Raw genomic sequence first — 21,925 nt, forward strand, 5'->3', positions numbered from 1 at the left:
AACAAAATAAATATATTGAAAAATATAAAAACAATAAAAAATTATACTTCAGATGTTAATTTAGTATCAAAAACGTAAAATATTTGAGTAGCCCAAGACATAGCCAAAGATTGAAGCGCCACAGCACTGGTGAAAATTTAAATTTGCCGACTGGAATTCTTTCGGATGATTGACTTTCGGAAAATCGACGCTCTACTGCATTTATGTTATGTGTACCTATTATTTTGTTTTTTTCTCCTCACCCTTGTAAAGACACAAGTCAAATCAATTAAGATTATTAGTATTATTATTATTATAATTAATAGTTTATTTGTATAATGAAAGTTTACTAGAGATTAGAAGTCTGTTCACCTTCATGAAAAAAGTTGTTGGATCAAAGCCATTAAATTCATCCAGAAATTTAGCCTAATTTTAGCTGAAATGATATATTTCATTTAACAGAAGCATATTAAATAATTGTAAAATTTGTTAATATATATTACCATATTCTTATTTTAATGTAAGTAATTAATTTTAATGCAATGATTAATTTTTACATAATTATTTTGTAACTAGATTGTACTTTGTAAAATTATATTTATTTAGAGATAGATATTGGCTAGTTTTTGGTTGATAATGACTTTTAAAAGTTTTTTACACAAGAAAATGCACCATGATCTTTGTGTTTCTTTAAATAATAAATTAACATTCAATGAGCAATTATTTATTGTGACATTGTCATAATGCCAGGCTGCTCTCCACCTCAAATTAGTAGTGTCTTGCTCCTATACATCATACTTTTCCTTTCAACATGATTGTTAATCCTTTAACAATAAACAAGAGTTGTGTCGGTCATCTAGTAACTGCTTTCAGGGCAAAAGTTTTTAATTGAAATAACATAACTTATGGTTTGCATCAGAAGTTCATATATAGTTAATCAGTATTTCCTGCCCCTACAATTTCCATATCTGGACTTATCTTTTATTTATCTAACTCTGTTCTTGAGATTAAGGAAAGGCAGATGGACAGATGAAATGGGAATTTATAGGTCTACAATTTTTTCAAATTGCAGCCCAAAAATTGTGTAGTTTACATAATTAAAATATTAAATGTAATTTTCACAACATCCATTGTCACAAATAATATGTATTGAAAACTTCTGTATAATAGAAAAAAATTCTGAAAAAATTAAGAGCATCTTTGTAATTTGTCTTCTTCACATAACTCAGGAAAACAAAAATATCAAATTGTGGCATCAGCACTTTTTTAGTGTTTCTTTTATTCCATAGAATGTTTTAATAGTATATTTATTCTAGATTTTTTACCAATGATAATGTTTTTTTACTTTGTTCTATTGCTAGAGAGTTGATTTTAACAAGTTTTACATAGTGAAGTACAGAAGAGCTCCAAATTGAAGGTCAACTTTGTTGTGTTCAGATAAATATAAAAAGTTCAAATTATGAAGACGTCTTAACTTTTTTTAGAGTTTCTTCTATTCTAAAGAACTTTTTAATAATATATTTGTTTTGGACTTTTTACTAATTCTATTGTAAATTCTGTATTCTGATAAAATTTCTTATTTTTCATATAATTAAGCAGTTAGTGACAGTTTTTAAAAATCAAAATTGCATTGCAATTTGTTGTTTCATTTCACTGCTATTAATTTTATTGAATTAAAATAAAGAAATTATAGAAATGTTTTATGTGACAAAGTTTTTAATTTGAAAATTATTTTTTCTATACTTATTACTTTCCCAGCTCTGTTATATATAACAGAAAAAGGATGGTGATTGGTAAAAAACCTAAGATTTTTACATTTTTGGATTTGGGACCTTGAAACACCAAGAAATGCAAAAAAAAATTGTTTTTTTTTTCTGTGTATGGATGCTAGTGAATGTGGAGGGCATAATTTCATTCATCCACTTTGAAGCTTAACTCCTGTGCCTTTTGTTGGAAATTTCTGAAATTTTGCAAGAATATTTGTGTATTAGGAGGATTGATGCTATTAAATTTTGGTGGTTATAGGTTGAGATGGGGAGATAGAGGAGGTTGTGTGTCATATCTTGAGCGGGGGCAGACTTAATGAAGATTATATTCATTATTAGCATTTACAATTTTTTATAAAACTTACCTCTGCCTTCCACATTAAGCTTTTTGCCATTTTATATTATAAAAAGTTTTTAAATAAAATATAACAGATGGTACCTCACCCAATTTTAAATTTTTTGTTGGGAAAGTCATGCAACTTGTTGCTGGATTTTTTAAGATATTGATTATAGTTTAAATTGCATCTTTGCATATACAAATTTTTGAAATGCAGTTTGCTTATTTTAGTTGAATTTTGTTCTATTCAATAGATTGGCTTAAGAAGTCTGTTGTAGAAAGATGGAAATACAAATATTAAAATTATCTTTTGTTTATTTAATATATTTTTTATGTTGCCAGGAATGTGATTTGCAATTTATAGTTTACAATACATTTAAAAAAAAAATCTAAATTAGTAATTCTCAATGTTTTGCAAATTGTGGAGCTGTTTTGGTTTTTTCTCAGTTATTTGAAAAAAAAAAATATATGTACAGTATGTAGATGTATATAAATGCATGTGTATACATACACTGAGTGGCCAAAAAAGTAGACACACCATGTAATAACGAGTTGGTCCATTTTTAGCTCTGATCACAGCTGATATTCTTGGCATGGACTCAACAAGTTTCTGATAATGTTACTGAGGAATGTTGGCCCATGCTGACATCATGGCAGCACTAATTTGGGTCATATAGGATGGTGGCGTTTCCAAGCTTTGAAGTGATCTTTTGACTTTGTCCCATAAATGCTCCATAGGATTGAGGTCAGGGGACTGAGCTGACCATGAAAGCAGGTTAAACTATGATTGATGTTCCTCAAACCAATTTGAGACCAATCGAGCACGGTGACAAGGTGCATTACCCTGCTGAAAGTGACCATTGCCATCAGGGAACATTACAGCCTTAAACGAGTGTACGTGATTGGCAATGATGTTGAGGTAAGCTGTGCTATTCAGAGATGTGTCCACAAATATCAAGAGACCCAGTGTTTGTACTTCAGGAAAACATTCCCCACACCATAATTCCACCACAATTCCACCACCACCAGCCTGAAGAGTTGTCATTTGGCAGGAGGGGTCCATGAATTTGTGCTGTTTGTGCCATATTCTGATCTTACTATCTGCAGGATGAGACAGGAAATGAGATTCATTGGACAAAGCTACTTTTTTCCAGTCCTCAATTGACCAATTTTGTCATTCCTGGCCCACAACAGGCACTTTTTCCTATTTTTCTGTGATACCAAAGGCACTCTTGATGGTATTCTGCTGCTAAATCCCATCCTTTGCAAAGTCCATCTTGTTGTCCATTGGGATATGCTTTTTGATGCACCTACATTGAATTCAGCTGTAATTTGTCATGTTGTTGTCCTTCTGTTGCTGTGGGCTGTGTGTGATAATCGCCTTTTACCTCTGTTGTTTATCAGCCTTTTTTTGACCAGAATTGTCCTTATTGCTTGAAGATTTTTTTTCCTCAACTGTCACTCTCTAAACACCTAAGATACTATTGGTTGAGAAAATCCTAAAAGAGTTGTTGTTTCAAAAATGCTGACACCAGCTTTTCTTGCACTGATGATCACCCCTTGTTCAAAAAATCTTTTGTCTTACCCATTTTGACATTAACTTCTGTGATAAGTCATCGTCCGAAGCTGAGTGTTGCTTGTATAAGCAACTCTGCCTTGTTATGTCACTCTATCACTGTCAAACTGGTTAACTTTCAAATAAGGGGTGTGTCTAATTTTTTTGCCAGTCAGTGTAGTTAGATGTGTTTGTGTTAATGAAAAACATATAAATTAAGAAAACAGTTTAGTATAACAGGTTATTAATCAATATGGAGCACTACACAGATCTGTTTGTTGACCACCAGATGAGAAATACTGGTCTTATGTAAGATTTTATTAGATCTGTTTCTGCTGTGATAAGTAAACATTACAAAACAAAATTAGCTCTTATTTTTAGAACAGGTAACATTTTTGTTCAAAAAATGAACTGTAATAATTTTGTTTAAATCTCACAATTATGGATTGGGTTATAACATTGATTAATCTAGAAATACATTGTAAATTTAGAGAACTAAAAAACATATTTTTAAAAACCTGATGTGAACAGCCTTCTGAATAGGACTAAATAGGTGAGAATATCATTCAAAATATTTTATTGCCACTTTTTGAAATTGGGTTTTGAAAAAAATGTTTAGTTCTTTAAATTTACAACGTGGTTTTAGATTAATCTATATTTTTCTTATTTTATTGATTTATGTAGAAATCATAATTTTTATGTATATATATATTTTTTGAAAATTCAAAACTTATTTTAGGTATGTGGAAGAATTTGATAAAATAGGAAATGATGTATCTAAATCTTTGAAGTATTGTCATAATAAGTCAAATAAAATTGCCTTTGATGAAGGATGGGAACCAGTTATTTCTAAAGAGAATTTGTTTTTATGGAGAAAATCAATGCCAGGAACATATTTATATGAATATAAAGGTAAAAATGTTTTAAAAGTTTCTTAATATTTTTATTGTTAAAATAACTACTGTGTTTATTTTGTTTGTTCATTCTATTAACATTTGTTCATTGTTAATATATATTTTTTTGTTTTATTGTATCAATAATAAATTATTTTACGTATATTTTATATCAAATTCTGTCAGCTTAAATTATTTATTTAGTAGTAATAAATTATATTTATTTTTAATATTATGCAACTTTGTATATGATAAGATAGTGCTTATTTTCCAAAGATCTTTTAAAAGTATTTATTTTTAAAATTTATTAATTGGATTAATACATTTTATTTAATAAATTATTTTAAAAAATTAATGTATTATTAGTAACTCCATTTCATTTTGCATTTAACATATAAGCATTTCCTATTAGAAATATCATTTGAAATCATGTTTTAATAGTAGATAATATCAAGTAATTCATAATGTAAATGATATCTACTAATTTTGTCTGTTAGAATTGATATCAATTATCAAGAAATGATATTAAATATAGAAGTTCATTAATTTGGCATCCTCTTAACAGTAGCTGATAATCCAGAAATTATTCAGAATTATTATTGGACAATAATAATCCTGAAGTAGTCTGTGAATCAAAATTTGTTTGGACACATGTTGTGCTAAAGAACCTAGGCAGAAATACAGCATATGCCTGGAAAATAAATAGTATATTCACATGAATGATTTTGAATGTTGAATTTGTGCATGTTTAAAAAAATCTATGAAAACATTAATAATCAATCATAACACAGTATAGACGTGCATAGACAAATTGGAAGCATACAGCAGCACTAGTACAAAATGTACAGAAATTTTTTTACACTACCATCTGTTGCGTATATACGCAACAGATGGTAATGTAAAATAATAAGTTAAAAAATATGGGGGCACTAGATTTTTTTTTTAATCTCAAAGTGGGCGTTGGTCGAAATAAGTTTGAGAACCTGTGCTCTAGTGTAACTATTACAAATATTAAGAAAATAATTTTGTATTTCGAGGACACTGGATCTGGTCTTGAAATGGTTTGAGGGTATTTTGAACTATGCAAGTTCAAAAGGCCATCAAACCATTTGAAAACCAAAAGTAAAATTAAAACTGTAATAGTAGAAGGGACATGTACCATGTCTTTACCAATGGATGCAATATATGCAAATTACTGAGCAGATTGAAGAACAAATGATGTGAACAAGGTTGCATTGTGCCTGATTCTAATGTGCACTTCAATTTTTGAGACAAGATAAGTCCAAAAGAAACATGCATTAGAATTGAGAAAACATTGTAATTAGTGTTGAAATCTATTGCATCCAAATGAATAGAACAGTGTATGTATTCAACCCACTATAGTAACTGGATCTTTTCTTTTGTGATTATGTTTTGATATCCAAAGTAAAAGTCATTACATGGGAAACACTTTAATACACAAGGAAACATTCCTAATGCATTGAGGTGCAAGATTGTAAGATTTGCCTTCATCTCCTTCATCATAATTGTCAATCATCTGTTGCCAATCTTGAAGAATACTTTAAAGGTTTTTAGGTTTAATGTGTATGTAAAATTCTTTGTTCAACATTACTGCTCATAAGGTGAAAAATAAAGAAATATGCAACAGTATGTTTGAAGTGTGCCTTATTTCTTGCTTCCCTTAAAATTCTTTACATGTAAAGGCTGAATCCCATAGATAGTAAAATTAAGGTGACATTGAATGTCAACAGCTGCTTCCTCCAATTGCTTCTTTTGACATTTGACAATTAAAATGAGTGATTGGTTGGACTTGTCATGAATATTTAATGTTGTTTTAATTTTGCTACCTATGTGTATCTGCCTTAACTGTTCTGTATTGTTTAGTTCTTTAATATGTATATTTTGAAATTTTTTAGCAGAAGCACCCTTAATATAATTAGAGCATGCATATACAAAAAAAAAGTCTTCAAAATTTTTTGTTATCTTGCTATTTGATTTATATCTTCATGTAACATGGACTGAGTTTTCATGTGTAACTGTATTTAAATCAACTATAAAAAGAATCATTCTGAAAATTAAGTCCTGTATTTAATTTCATATCAGTTAATTTTATATATATATATTTTTTAATAATTACATTATAATAATTGTTTATATGTATATACTTAGCACAAATATTGCAATATATGGAGAATTTATTTATAATTTCAATACAATTTTTTGAATCTTTAGGATAAATATTGATTATTTTAGTTTTCTTTTACAATAATGATATTTTAGAAGATTATCTTTATGATTTAAAAAGTAATTTCAATTGCACAAATAAATTTTAAATTATTATCATTTTTGTTATAGTATATGGATCATTTTTTGATATACCACCTCGAGTATTTTTCCATGTTCAGGTAAATATTAATTTATTGTATAAAAGATTTAGTAGTCACAAAATATAAAATATTTGAAAATGAAATATTTTATGTATGTCTGATGATTAAAATTTTATTATTTATGATAGATATAAAAATTAATGATTGCCATTAACTATGTTATTACAATTAAGATATTATAACTTAGTTAGGGTAATTAATTTATGACAGTTTATTTTATTTATAAATTATACAGTAAAGCCATCTCTAGCCTTTATAAAGACTCAAAATGACTAGCCTCCATAAAATAAGAAAAAATACAACAAATTATACAACTAAATAATAATTCATGGCACATACATCTTTTATAGTAGTGTTTAAATTGGATAAATGAGATGTTTAGCAAATGCTCCACATTTCTAACATTTATGTTAGCACAATACAAAAAAGATCTATACATAACATTTAATCAAAAATTGGGAATATGTAAACATGATCAGAGCATATACAGTAGTTCTCGTGGGCACATATATAAATAGGGTGGATTATATTTATTAAAACTTTTACAATGAAGAATTCTATCAAAATACATAATATGAATACTTAATTACTTAAAAATTTTGGTTTTGCATTCAGAAAATTTATAATTACTGTATGTAAATTCAATATACATATATATGTTGTTGATTTTTTATATATATTTTTTTATAGTTTAAAATTCATTTCTGTTATAATGGTTTATGATTTAGTTAATGTTGTTGTTTGTATATAGATTGCATATAACTCTGTTAATACAAGTTCCAAGTGCTATTGTTATTTTGTTTACAAGCTGTTTGTATATGTATCTGTGTTTTAAAAATTTCTGGCCTGTATAACATGTTTAGTATGGCAGGTTCTGTAGTGAATGCATGTATTGTTTACTGTACATTCATTACACTACATAAACTTACTGTACTACTAAAAAGTTTCAGACTTTGTATAGTATATGTGGCATGAATCCTGTGCAAGAAAGAACTACAGGCACAATAAGTACCCTGTCCATTCTCCACAGATGCTTGTTTTACGGGTGAGTTCTGAGTACCTTATAATTTTTACTTTCCCGGCTATTATATATAACAGAGAGAAAGTATGGCTATCAGTCAAAAAATTATTTCCCCAAGATTTTTACATTTTTGGACTCTTGACCTTGAAATGTTGAGAAATGCAAAACAGTTCAGAGGTAATATCAGTATGGATGTATGTGTTGGGCACAATTTTTTCACTCTGTTTGAAGTTTAATAACTCCTATGCTTTTTGTCAAAAATTTTTGAATTTTGCAAGGAGGTTTGTTTATTAGGGGGTTGATGCTATGAAATTTTGGTGGTTAATTAAAGGCCAAGGGGGTAGGGAGATAAAGGGGATCGTGTGTATCTCCAGTAGGATCACACTTAATGATGATTATACTCATTGTTAGCATTTATGATTTTTTATAAAACCCATCCCTACTCTCAAAATTAAACTTTTTATAGTAGTTATTATAAAACGGAAAAAAGTTTTTAATAATAAAATCTAACAGATGGCACCACCAAATGTTGGGAAAGTTAAGCAAGTTGTTGCTGGAATTTTTCAGTGGATGTTTGGAACTAGAGTTCTACCAAATGAGTTGAGCCTACAGCTAAGAATTTTGACAGTCAGCTCAGCTCTCAGCTGGAGTCCAGAACTGCAGCTTTACAGTTCTGCTCTACATTCTGAGTTTTTTGTAATTTGAGGTAGTCTTGGTCCTCAAATTACAAAAATTACCTTGGTACTATGAATTGTCAGGACTACTGTACCTGTTTTGCTGGAAATGATTGTCATTATTTCTATCATTTTAAAATGTTATCCTTTATTACTTTTAATAATTTTCTTAACCTAAAATTGTTTGTTGTTTAATTGCTTAATGCTCAAGTAGTTTTTATTTGAATGCTCTTATGTTTTCATTTATCTGTTATTAAAATATCTGACATACTGTGTATCTGTTATTACTACAGATGCAATTTAATTTCAAAAATGGATTTTGTTGCAACACACCCCACCTCAGCTTGCCTCCAATACTTCAGCTCAGCTTGAAATTGGAAAAGATCAGTTTAGCTTATTTGGAACAGTTATGTGTATATTGTGTGTGACTGCATGTTTCAGCATACTCTGGCACATCCATTGGCTTGAGAGGATTTCAGAACATGAAAAAATTTTTCTGTTAATTCACCATTATCATTAACATTAAGTAACATTAATGCCAAATGTTGTAACAGCAATGTGTAACAATGAGTCATCACAAAATGCAACAAAATAGATTGGACCAAGCCTTTAGTGTATTATCAATAGGAATATTTAAAATTTAGAACATTTTATGGCTACAGGTATTATCTGTGAATGTTGTTTTTTTTAAAATATGTTTCCTATAGTTTTTTGTATTTATGACCTAGTTGCATATGACTATTGTGAGTTCTTCTGTCTTTCCAAAGAGATATCTGCAAGCCAGCTAGCAGTATGATAAAGTTCTGTCAATGTGATCCTGGCTGAGATTGTTAGGATAGAGTCCTTTTGAATTCAGGGCTGCTTTATGATGTTTGTGTCTCTTGAGTTAGATTTATTATTATTGTAATCTTCAATGATTTTATGATAAAGTTTAGTAGTAAAGTATAAATATTTAGAAAATAGATACATTTGTTTGAAATAGTTCTGTAGCAATTAAAAATGTAACAATAAATAATAAATTAAAGTAACTTATTGTTATGGTGGATACATAAATGTAATTTTGTTGATTCTTAATATAACAGATTTTTGAAATAATTCACCAAATCCACTTGCTACATAGCATCTGTGAGAGTATCAGTATTTGAGAATATCAGACCTAGCTGTTAAATGTGCAGATTGTCCTCTAGGCACTGTGTCAGAAGCTATTGTTTATATCCATGCTTGAAAATGTGATATTTGTTTTCTTTATGTTTACTATAATATAGATTATATGAGATAAGATAAGAAATAAACAAAGTATGTTTTATAGTTACTCTTGCCATCATCATATATACTGGACAATCAGCACTATTGGACCATTGCTTCCCTCTATTAGTCCATTATATTAAGGATCAATAGTATTTGAATGAAGCAAGTGCTTGACTTTTTACAAAAAATGAATATAACAGTGTCATCGTAAAGAATTTTTTAAAAATAAACTTTTTGAGAAAATATTAATCATGCAACAAGTAGATTCTTAAAGTAATCAAAATAATCTGCATTTTCTTCTTAAAAAGGAAATGTAATTTATTTGTTGACTGGAAATAAAATTTAAGATAAAAATGAAATATTCCTTCAAATAAAATTAAAAATGCTATTTAAATTGATTTTAAACAAAAAACATTAATAATAATTTTTTTTATGTTATTAGAAAGACACTGAATATCGAAAGAAATGGGATAAACTTGTAATTAAATTAGATATTATTGACAGAGAAGGTGAAGATGGTAATGAAGTGGTTCATTGGGTTATGCATTATCCTGTAAGTATTATATAAAGATGATAAAATAAATCCTAAAATACATTATTTTAAATGGATTTAATAATGGTTTTTCTTTTTTTTTGAAAAGAAAGTTATTTGATTGAATCATTGTCATATTGCACTAATCAACATAAATATAGATATATACATAAGCTTTACAGTAATTTATTCCTCTTTTTTTTAAATGAAATTATTGATTACATACATACATAAATCCATTCCAGAAATCATATATTTGTGATGAAAACATTACAATACAGGTATCCCTTGATTAAAGCGGTTAATTAATCCTTTGATGCATCCACATATATCAAAATTGCATTAATCAAATATGGTATCTTTGTTAAGTAAAAATAGCTGGTAAAGCCACATTAATTAAAACTTCTGCTGCATGTATAAAAGGATTGCTGCAATTAATTTTGTGCGTTAATCAAAAACTGTGTTAAGCTAGGGATACCAGTATCAATGCAATAATGTATACTTTTTGGCTGTTTATTTCAAGATCTTGGTTGGAACATTGAAGGTTAAATGTTCACTACTAAACTAAATTACAGTGCATGCTTAACTAATGGGAACTAATTGTCATGTGATATATGACCATGCTAATTATCAGATTAGCATGGTCATNTTCTTACCAGCATAGAGGTATGAAGGAGTACATGTCGAGAGTTGATATTTGGCACAGAGTATTAGGTGCCCAAATCATTTGCGCATAAAAAAATCCAGACTCATAGCTAGTCGGGGGACCGAGAATTGAGTCAAAATAAAATACAAAATGGCGACCCTTTTCTACAAACAGGTGAAACAGCCACCTCACCCCACTGAAGTCAGGTAGGGGAGAGTACCATACGCAATTGTTTTAAGAAGTGAACTCTGACCTTAGGACCGAACATGTAGTTTCTTCTAGGTTAAATAAAATTTGTAATCTAATTTTGTAAATTTGGGAGTGCTTCAAATATGACATTAAAACGGTTTTATGTCGTTACAAGTGGTTTTTTTAACGTTATCTAGTATAGTAAAATCGTAAGACCGATAAAAATTTGATGTTATATTAGGGCTGTCGTTACATTCGATGACATTATAATCAGGTTAAACTGTATATTGTTTGTGCAAAATAAAAAAAATAATTTCAGATGATACAATAGCCACGATTATTTTTTTCAAAAACGGGAACTTTTCGTTATGCATCAACAAAAATTCATCCCGGGCCAGCATGCAACAGAAAGAAATTTTGAAATTAGATAGATTAATTTCATTGAAGATGCATCGTGGACGATCTTGTGGTCATGGCTGGCAAAGTTTGAACGATTGCACCCAAAAGCAGCAATATCAAAGAAGATAGGAGAATGAGACCTGCCTTGAGCATCAAAGTGATTTCATCTCCGAGACATAGTCTTGTCCCAAATACAGTTTTGCCGTTTTACTTGTTACTTTTAAAAAGAATTAATTTTGTATACATATAATATTAATTTTGCAAAAAAAAAAAACAGTTCTGTTTTTTTTTTTTACATGATATCTGATTTAATCTGGAAAAATTCAATGCTCTTTTCATACAATTTGTTTTGAAAAATTTGTTTTTTAGAAATCCATTTGTTGACGCATGATATGGATGACAAATTAATGGTATTTAAATACTCAAAAGGAAGAAAAACCGATTGAATTATGGAATATGAAAAAACGTCAAAGATACTTGAAACTAAAAAAGTTTATTCACTATACAAGTCACCAGTATTGATCCTCTTCAAACTACAATAAATGAAATGAAACAAATTATACAGAAATTTTACATAAAACTATTTTCAAAACAACATACTGTTTAATGAAGATATCACCAATTAAAATAATTATAATATGATATAATGTTTTGCAACCCAATGTCACATTTTTCAATCTTTATATTTATTTATATAGGGATNTGTGTAACTGTATTTAAATCAACTATAAAAAGAATCATTCTGAAAATTAAGTCCTGTATTTAATTTCATATCAGTTAATTTTATATATATATATTTTTTAATAATTACATTATAATAATTGTTTATATGTATATACTTAGCACAAATATTGCAATATATGGAGAATTTATTTATAATTTCAATACAATTTTTTGAATCTTTAGGATAAATATTGATTATTTTAGTTTTCTTTTACAATAATGATATTTTAGAAGATTATCTTTATGATTTAAAAAGTAATTTCAATTGCACAAATAAATTTTAAATTATTATCATTTTTGTTATAGTATATGGATCATTTTTTGATATACCACCTCGAGTATTTTTCCATGTTCAGGTAAATATTAATTTATTGTATAAAAGATTTAGTAGTCACAAAATATAAAATATTTGAAAATGAAATATTTTATGTATGTCTGATGATTAAAATTTTATTATTTATGATAGATATAAAAATTAATGATTGCCATTAACTATGTTATTACAATTAAGATATTATAACTTAGTTAGGGTAATTAATTTATGACAGTTTATTTTATTTATAAATTATACGGTAAAGCCATCTCTAGCCTTTATAAAGACTCAAAATGACTAGCCTCCATAAAATAAGAAAAAATACAACAAATTATACAACTAAATAATAATTCATGGCACATACATCTTTTATAGTAGTGTTTAAATTGGATAAATGAGATGTTTAGCAAATGCTCCACATTTCTAACATTTATGTTAGCACAATACAAAAAAGATCTATACATAACATTTAATCAAAAATTGGGAATATGTAAACATGATCAGAGCATATACAGTAGTTCTCGTGGGCACATATAAATAGGGTGGATTATATTTATTAAAACTTTTACAATGAAGAATTCTATCAAAATACATAATATGAATACTTAATTACTTAAAAATTTGGTTTTGCATTCAGAAAATTTATAATTACTGTATGTAAATTCAATATACATATATATGTTGTTGATTTTTTATATATATTTTTTTATAGTTTAAAATTCATTTCTGTTATAATGGTTTATGATTTAGTTAATGTTGTTGTTTGTATATAGATTGCATATAACTCTGTTAATACAAGTTCCAAGTGCTATTGTTATTTTGTTTACAAGCTGTTTGTATATGTATCTGTGTTTTAAAAATTTCTGGCCTGTATAACATGTTTAGTATGGCAGGTTCTGTAGTGAATGCATGTATTGTTTACTGTACATTCATTACACTACATAAACTTACTGTACTACTAAAAAGTTTCAGACTTTGTATAGTATATGTGGCATGAATCCTGTGCAAGAAAGAACTACAGGCACAATAAGTACCCTGTCCATTCTCCACAGATGCTTGTTTTACGGGTGAGTTCTGAGTACCTTATAATTTTTACTTTCCCGGCTATTATATATAACAGAGAGAAAGTATGGCTATCAGTCAAAAAATTATTTCCCCAAGATTTTTACATTTTTGGACTCTTGACCTTGAAATGTTGAGAAATGCAAAACAGTTCAGAGGTAATATCAGTATGGATGTATGTGTTGGGCACAATTTTTTCACTCTGTTTGAAGTTTAATAACTCCTATGCTTTTTGTCAAAAATTTTTGAATTTTGCAAGGAGGTTTGTTTATTAGGGGGTTGATGCTATGAAATTTTGGTGGTTAATTAAAGGCCAAGGGGGTAGGGAGATAAAGGGGATCGTGTGTATCTCCAGTAGGATCACACTTAATGATGATTATACTCATTGTTAGCATTTATGATTTTTTATAAAACCCATCCCTACTCTCAAAATTAAACTTTTTATAGTAGTTATTATAAAACGGAAAAAAGTTTTTAATAATAAAATCTAACAGATGGCACCACCAAATGTTGGGAAAGTTAAGCAAGTTGTTGCTGGAATTTTTCAGTGGATGTTTGGAACTAGAGTTCTACTAAATGAGTTGAGCCTACAGCTAAGAATTTTGACAGTCAGCTCAGCTCTCAGCTGGAGTCCAGAACTGCAGCTTTACAGTTCTGCTCTACATTCTGAGTTTTTTGTAATTTGAGGTAGTCTTGGTCCTCAAATTACAAAAATTACCTTGGTACTATGAATTGTCAGGACTACTGTACCTGTTTTGCTGGAAATGATTGTCATTATTTCTATCATTTTAAAATGTTATCCTTTATTACTTTTAATAATTTTCTTAACCTAAAATTGTTTGTTGTTTAATTGCTTAATGCTCAAGTAGTTTTTATTTGAATGCTCTTATGTTTTCATTTATCTGTTATTAAAATATCTGACATACTGTGTATCTGTTATTACTACAGATGCAATTTAATTTCAAAAATGGATTTTGTTGCAACACACCCCACCTCAGCTTGCCTCCAATACTTCAGCTCAGCTTGAAATTGGAAAAGATCAGTTTAGCTTATTTGGAACAGTTATGTGTATATTGTGTGTGACTGCATGTTTCAGCATACTCTGGCACATCCATTGGCTTGAGAGGATTTCAGAACATGAAAAAATTTTTCTGTTAATTCACCATTATCATTAACATTAAGTAACATTAATGCCAAATGTTGTAACAGCAATGTGTAACAATGAGTCATCACAAAATGCAACAAAATAGATTGGACCAAGCCTTTAGTGTACTATCAATAGGAATATTTAAAATTTAGAACATTTTATGGCTACAGGTATTATCTGTGAATGTTGTTTTTTTTAAAATATGTTTCCTATAGTTTTTTGTATTTATGACCTAGTTGCATATGACTATTGTGAGTTCTTCTGTCTTTCCAAAGAGATATCTGCAAGCCAGCTAGCAGTATGATAAAGTTCTGTCAATGTGATCCTGGCTGAGATTGTTAGGATAGAGTCCTTTTGAATTCAGGGCTGCTTTATGATGTTTGTGTCTCTTGAGTTAGATTTATTATTATTGTAATCTTCAATGATTTTATGATAAAGTTTAGTAGTAAAGTATAAATATTTAGAAAATAGATACATTTGTTTGAAATAGTTCTGTAGCAATTAAAAATGTAACAATAAATAATAAATTAAAGTAACTTATTGTTATGGTGGATACATAAATGTAATTTTGTTGATTCTTAATATAACAGATTTTTGAAATAATTCACCAAATCCACTTGCTACATAGCATCTGTGAGAGTATCAGTATTTGAGAATATCAGACCTAGCTGTTAAATGTGCAGATTGTCCTCTAGGCACTGTGTCAGAAGCTATTGTTTATATCCATGCTTGAAAATGTGATATTTGTTTTCTTTATGTTTACTATAATATAGATTATATGAGATAAGATAAGAAATAAACAAAGTATGTTTTATAGTTACTCTTGCCATCATCATATATACTGGACAATCAGCACTATTGGACCATTGCTTCCCTCTATTAGTCCATTATATTAAGGATCAATAGTATTTGAATGAAGCAAGTGCTTGACTTTTTACAAAAAATGAATATAACAGTGTCATCGTAAAGAATTTTTTAAAAATAAACTTTTTGAGAAAATATTAATCATGCAACAAGTAGATTCTTAAAGTAATCAAAATAATCTGCATTTTCTTCTTAAAAAGGAAATGTAATTTATTTGTTGACTGGAAATAAAATTTAAGATAAAAATGAAATATTCCTTCAAATAAAATTAAAAATGCTATTTAAATTGATTTTAAACAAAAAACATTAATAATAATTTTTTTTATGTTATTAGAAAGACACTGAATATCGAAAGAAATGGGATAAACTTGTAATTAAATTAGATATTATTGACAGAGAAGGTGAAGATGGTAATGAAGTGGTTCATTGGGTTATGCATTATCCTGTAAGTATTATATAAAGATGATAAAATAAATCCTAAAATACATTATTTTAAATGGATTTAATAATGGTTTTTCTTTTTTTTTGAAAAGAAAGTTATTTGATTGAATCATTGTCATATTGCACTAATCAACATAAATATAGATATATACATAAGCTTTACAGTAATTTATTCCTCTTTTTTTTAAATGAAATTATTGATTACATACATACATAAATCCATTCCAGAAATCATATATTTGTGATGAAAACATTACAATACAGGTATCCCTTGATTAAAGCGGTTAATTAATCCTTTGATGCATCCACATATATCAAAATTGCATTAATCAAATATGGTATCTTTGTTAAGTAAAAATAGCTGGTAAAGCCACATTAATTAAAACTTCTGCTGCATGTATAAAAGGATTGCTGCAATTAATTTTGTGCGTTAATCAAAAACTGTGTTAAGCTAGGGATACCAGTATCAATGCAATAATGTATACTTTTTGGCTGTTTATTTCAAGATCTTGGTTGGAACATTGAAGGTTAAATGTTCACTACTAAACTAAATTACAGTGCATGCTTAACTAATGGGAACTAATTGTCATGTGATATATGACCATGCTAATTATCAGATTAGCATGGTCATATATCATGAAAAGCAAGTAAAAAGTAAAAAAATTTTAAATTACTATCACATCTTCCTTATATCTTTCAGTAATACTTTATTAGAAACAACTAATCCTAAGTTGCTCTAACCAAATAAACCAAACTAATTCTAATGAGTGATTTTTTATTGTGACATTGTCATAATGTTCTCAATTCCTTTAGTGGTATCTTGCTCCTAAACTTCATAGTTTTCTTGTTAGCAATAGAGTCATGCCAGTTATCTAACTAACTCTGTCCAGGAAAAAATTTTTAATTGATGTAACATGACTTTCAGTTGAAACCAGAAGTTCTTATATAGTTAATCTGGGCCTCCTGCTCCTAATCATATCTGGTCTTGACTTTTGTCTATCTAACACCTTTCCTGAGATTAAGGAAAAACAGAGACACACACACATAGACAAGGGAAATCAGTTGGAATTTATAGGTCTATAATTTTTTCAAATTACAGCCTGATAATTTTTCTATAAACACAATATTTATGAGAACATACTTCCCACATAGTTTGTACAGTTTGTTGCAAAAATGTAAACACTATCATCACATAAAGATAAAAAAATGCTTGTAAAAATGCAATAACAATTATTTTTTATTTAAACAAATTGTATGAAGTCTTTTGAACATTAAGGTTCACAACTTCCATCACAACTTATCCAACACGGATCACTTTTCAATTATTAATAGTAGAATAGTATAAATTAATAGTTGTTGACCATTCTCTCTTCCGGGAGGAGGTCAACTACTTTTGGTTGAATTACTTTGTCGTCCTTCTGCAACAGTCTTTTTTCTATTGGACAAGCAGTATGGTGGCATTTGAATAGGAAAATTGAATAATACAAAGTTACCAGTGAGCATAAAATATGTTTTAAGTGGTTTTCAAGGGTGCTGAGTTTAAATATATGATTATTTCTTACTTCTAATCGTTCTTTATATTTAATCTAATAATCTTTACCTTTGTTGTTTTTTTTTGCCTGGCTCATCCGCAAGTTGATTAATAAAAATTTACTAGTTTTTCATTTTTGGCAGGTATATATTTGGTAAAACCAATAATAAGTAAGTATAAAATAAAAAGAAAAATTTGTTACAAAAAATAAAACAAAAGTTAGTTTTCAGAAATTCTTCTTCTGGCAACTTCTTAACATAAGGATAAAAGTAAAAATTGTTTCTATAATAAAAGTTTTATGATATTTCATTTATTTGAAAAAGTGCAGCATGTACTGTACAGAGGCATTAGACTGGAAAAATGGACAAACAAAGGCTTTTGGGATACTAAGGTACAATGTTTTTTTTACAAAATTGTAACATTGCCTTTAAAAAATATATATAATATAACACTGGTGGATACTTGGTCATTTCAGTTAATGTCACAACCAATAACAAATGACACTTTCCCTTCCATCTCTGCCACGACTTACAACAACAACAACAACAATAGATGGAGATTCACTAAGTTTAACATATTAAAAGTTGACCCATTGAAACATTGTAAATTCCCATCCACACATTTCTGTAACTTTTCAACATTTATTAACTTAGTTACAATATATTTGTATAAGAAGATAGTTGTCTGAAGAAATAAAAAGCAAAAAAGAGCCAATAATAAATCTTCATTCAGACAAATGTCAAAAGCAGTCTGAAATAAACTGATGAGGAAGCAAATGAATTTGCAATTATGTAATGTCTCCAATAATTAAATAGGATCACAAATGGGATTCTTTTACTATAGAAATCAATAAACTATGATTTCATCAGATACTTCATTTAAAATTGAGGGTATCAGGGCAAGATAACTTATTTTCTCAAAATAGTGGAAATGAGGCTTGACACTAAGACTTGAAAGTTTGATCAAACCTCCAAATTACATTTGGTAACTGAACATCTATTTACAACTTGTTTTCTTATTATTTTAGTTTTCCTGTATGCATTATTTTTGAAGAATTGTGGTGCACATACTTTGTATTTAAATCTTTCAGAGATATTTTGTGGCTTGGTACTACCTTAATTCTAAAGAATAACAATAATTGCATTTTTTTCAGTATTTATTCATAAATTTCATTTGAAAACATTACAAATGAAATTATGGGCATCACCTATTACAATATACAATATATAAAGTGATTTGAATATCAACTTATAACTTTATCTCAGTCCACAGATATCAATATCTGTGGACTGAGATTCTTATTGCTTTTTGAACGATAACAAAAGTAAAAAAAAGTGGAATATAGAAGAAATTAGCTAAATATAACTTAAACCAAATATAATCTCCATAAGGATTTTTCTAAATGTGGGGAAACTGTGTCAAGCCACATTTGTTTAAATACTTAATATTAACCTAATCACAGAAACTCATTTCTATGCAAAACAATCACAATTACTTCAATTAAAATAGAAAATTAATTTTCTATTTGTGAAAAAAGAAGAGACTGCCTGCTGATGAAACATGAAAGCCATATTTAAGGATAAAAATAATGCCAAGCAACATTAACTCCAGTTTCACTCTTTGTGGTTAAAACATCAGTACCTGGCAGTTGATAACCAGAATCAATGACTTCATATATTGAACAATTGCCCAATTCATTATTCAACTGAATCTGTGGTCTGTCTCTAATGACTGATGCTAGACACTGTCTTGCTGCCAGAATCTTCCAAAATTGTTTGGGGCAATATGAAACTCTATGGCAGGGGTGTCCAACCTTTTAGTTTCTTTGGGCCGCATTGGAAGAAGTCAAGGAGTTTTGGGCCACAAGTGTATATAATATATGCTTGTGGCCCAATATACAAGTATACTAAAGGATTAACTCATCTAGATTATAAAAATAAGTATTAAATCTTTATCACGAGAAAGGATATTTTAAAAAATTACTTCTACAGACACTTTCAATTTTACTCAGAAACAGACAAATTCATTTATTATAAAAAAGACAAACGAAAATTTATTTGAAAAACACAAATATTTCTTTTATTTGGGTCTCTAATTAGTTCAGTTCAGTTCAGTTATTTTATTAAAGCACATATGCGTGCATAACCAGCACCGCTAGGCATAGCTGGAGATAGGGTACACAGATACAAGTTACAGGAGAGCAATATATGTATATAATTATACACTTACAAAATAAAATAAAAGATAACATGGTAGCAGAGTATAACATTAATACGTAGGACCTACAATAATGTACAGTAAATACATGCATATTGTGTTGATAACGCTGTAAGTGAATATACAACGAAAGACAAGCACAGATTAAATATACAATACATAATACGAGGTAGATATTTTACAAAACAAATTACAGGTGATCAATATGTGTATATAATTAAGAACACATGCAGAATAAAGTAAAGATGAAAGTAGTAGCAGAGTAGAAGGATAAAACAGTAAGTTTTAAAATATATACGCGCATATAATTAAGTTAACATAATATGTGGATAAACATTGGGAAAACAAAGAAAAGGTTAGATGTAGAGTACATTATAAAAGGAATTATACAGTATTTAAATGTTGATATACAGCAGCGGAGACGATGCAGACAGCTAGTTGAGAGTTGATGTGCCAGTGGGTACATTAGTCTTGATGTTATACTGGTCGATTAGGGTTATAAATTGGTTGTAAGTGTCCTTGTTGTTGATCAAGTCGTTAAGGAACTCATGATTATTTTGTGGCCAATGGCCAGGCCGACTGCTGATGAGTAATTGTAGTTGTGTCCTCTCAAAGTCCAGCATTGCACAGTGAAGAATGTAGTGGAGGCTGCCGTCCTGAGTGTTGCATGTTGTGCAAAGGCCACTGTTGCGTGGATCCACAAATCGGCTGATGTAGGAGTGAAAGCGGCCGTGGTTAGTCAGAAACTGGGTGAGCTTGAAGTTAGGGGTGATCCATTTATAGTTGAAGATTGCAGAGATGTCCGGGAAGAACTGGTAAGTGATGTTTTGGTTGTTGTCCCAATTATTTTGCCAGGTGATGAGTAGATCGTTCCAAAGGAGCTTTTTGATAGCGGTCAGGCTGAGCTTATTGTAGATAATAGGGAGAGTTTGATCTGTGGCAGCAGATTTAGCCAGGGCGTCAGCACGTTCATTACCGATGATGCCCTGGTGGGCATGGACCCAGTTGATGCTGAAGGAGTTGCTACAGTTTTTGACAGCTTCGTGGATGACATATGCAATAGGGTGAAGGTTTCTGTGACTTATGAGGGAGATGGCGGAGTTGCTGTCAGAGTGTAGTGCAATGTTGGTGTTGTGGAAGTTCACGGAGCACCAATCGATGGCTGTCTTGATGGCAAGCAGCTCAGATTGGAAAACAGAGCAGCTGCCGTGTAACCGGTTCCTTTGGTTAAAGATCTCCGTTCCATTCTGGAAAACAACAAAGCTGCAGCCCACCTGGTTGTCGATTTTTGATCCGTCAGTGTAGATGTCAATGGAAGGAGGAGAGTGAAAGTTATGGATGAAATTGGGAGGTTCATTAGGATAAGGTGAGTTGCTGTAGTTGATCGGGCATTCGAGCATGTCTGCCTGAATAGTAGTAGAGCTGGTGGTGATGTTATTGCCCCATTTGATGTTCCAGACTTCGCTGTAAAGTTTTATTATCTGGTCTATTGGTGGCTTTTTACAAATCACTTGTAGGCTGGAGTTGGGAGCAGTACGGTAAGCTTTAGCGATGCGTAGTAATGCTGTCCTCTGGGCAGAGATCAGCTTCCGACGTGGATGGGATTTCACGGCGGCATTGCCCCAAGTGCCACAGCCATAGGTCACGATGGGAACAAAGATAGTGTCATATATTACACTCATGGCTTCGGAGTTAAGGCCCCAGTTGTTTTTGGCCACTCTAGCAAAGGAGTGGAAGATGAGGCCAACACGGTCGCAGATGTATTTTATATGCTGCTCCCAAGAAAGGTGGAAGTCAAGAACAACGCCCAGGTACTTCAAAGTCTTCTGTATTTTAATGGAATGTCCATTCATTTTAATGGTAGGAACTCTTTTATATAAGTTGGGTTTACGAGGACTGTTGAAAACGATTCCCCTGGTCTTCTGGGGGTTGAAATGCAGTTTGTGGAGGATACCCCAGCGATGTATGTTCTGGAGAATGTTACTGGCTTTATTTTCCAGG

The 21,925-nt window shown here is 29.7% G+C and overlaps 1 protein-coding gene and 1 long non-coding RNA gene across 2 annotated transcripts in view; both read left to right on the top strand.

Annotated features, from left to right (window-relative positions):
• The window catches only part of LOC111634282 (stAR-related lipid transfer protein 7, mitochondrial-like), a 43,595-nt gene that overhangs the window by 10,151 nt on the left and 11,519 nt on the right, over positions 1-21,925 (top strand). Inside the window, exons 2-5 of the mRNA XM_023379021.1 lie at positions 4,377-4,549; positions 6,886-6,935; positions 10,303-10,413; positions 16,070-16,180. Of these exons, the coding sequence (XP_023234789.1) occupies positions 4,377-4,549; positions 6,886-6,935; positions 10,303-10,413; positions 16,070-16,180 (445 nt within the window). The remainder of the gene's footprint in view (positions 1-4,376; positions 4,550-6,885; positions 6,936-10,302; positions 10,414-16,069; positions 16,181-21,925) is intronic.
• On the top strand, positions 12,651-17,970 carry LOC111634276. Its single transcript, XR_002758180.1, has 3 exons — positions 12,651-12,705; positions 16,070-16,180; positions 17,938-17,970. It is a non-coding gene; the product is annotated as an uncharacterized LOC111634276 (long non-coding RNA).

The sequence above is a fragment of the Centruroides sculpturatus genome, unplaced genomic scaffold (genome assembly GCF_000671375.1).
Source record: "Centruroides sculpturatus isolate CEXI.00-Female unplaced genomic scaffold, Cexi_2.0 scaffold828, whole genome shotgun sequence".
Classification (NCBI taxonomy): domain Eukaryota; kingdom Metazoa; phylum Arthropoda; class Arachnida; order Scorpiones; family Buthidae; genus Centruroides; species Centruroides sculpturatus.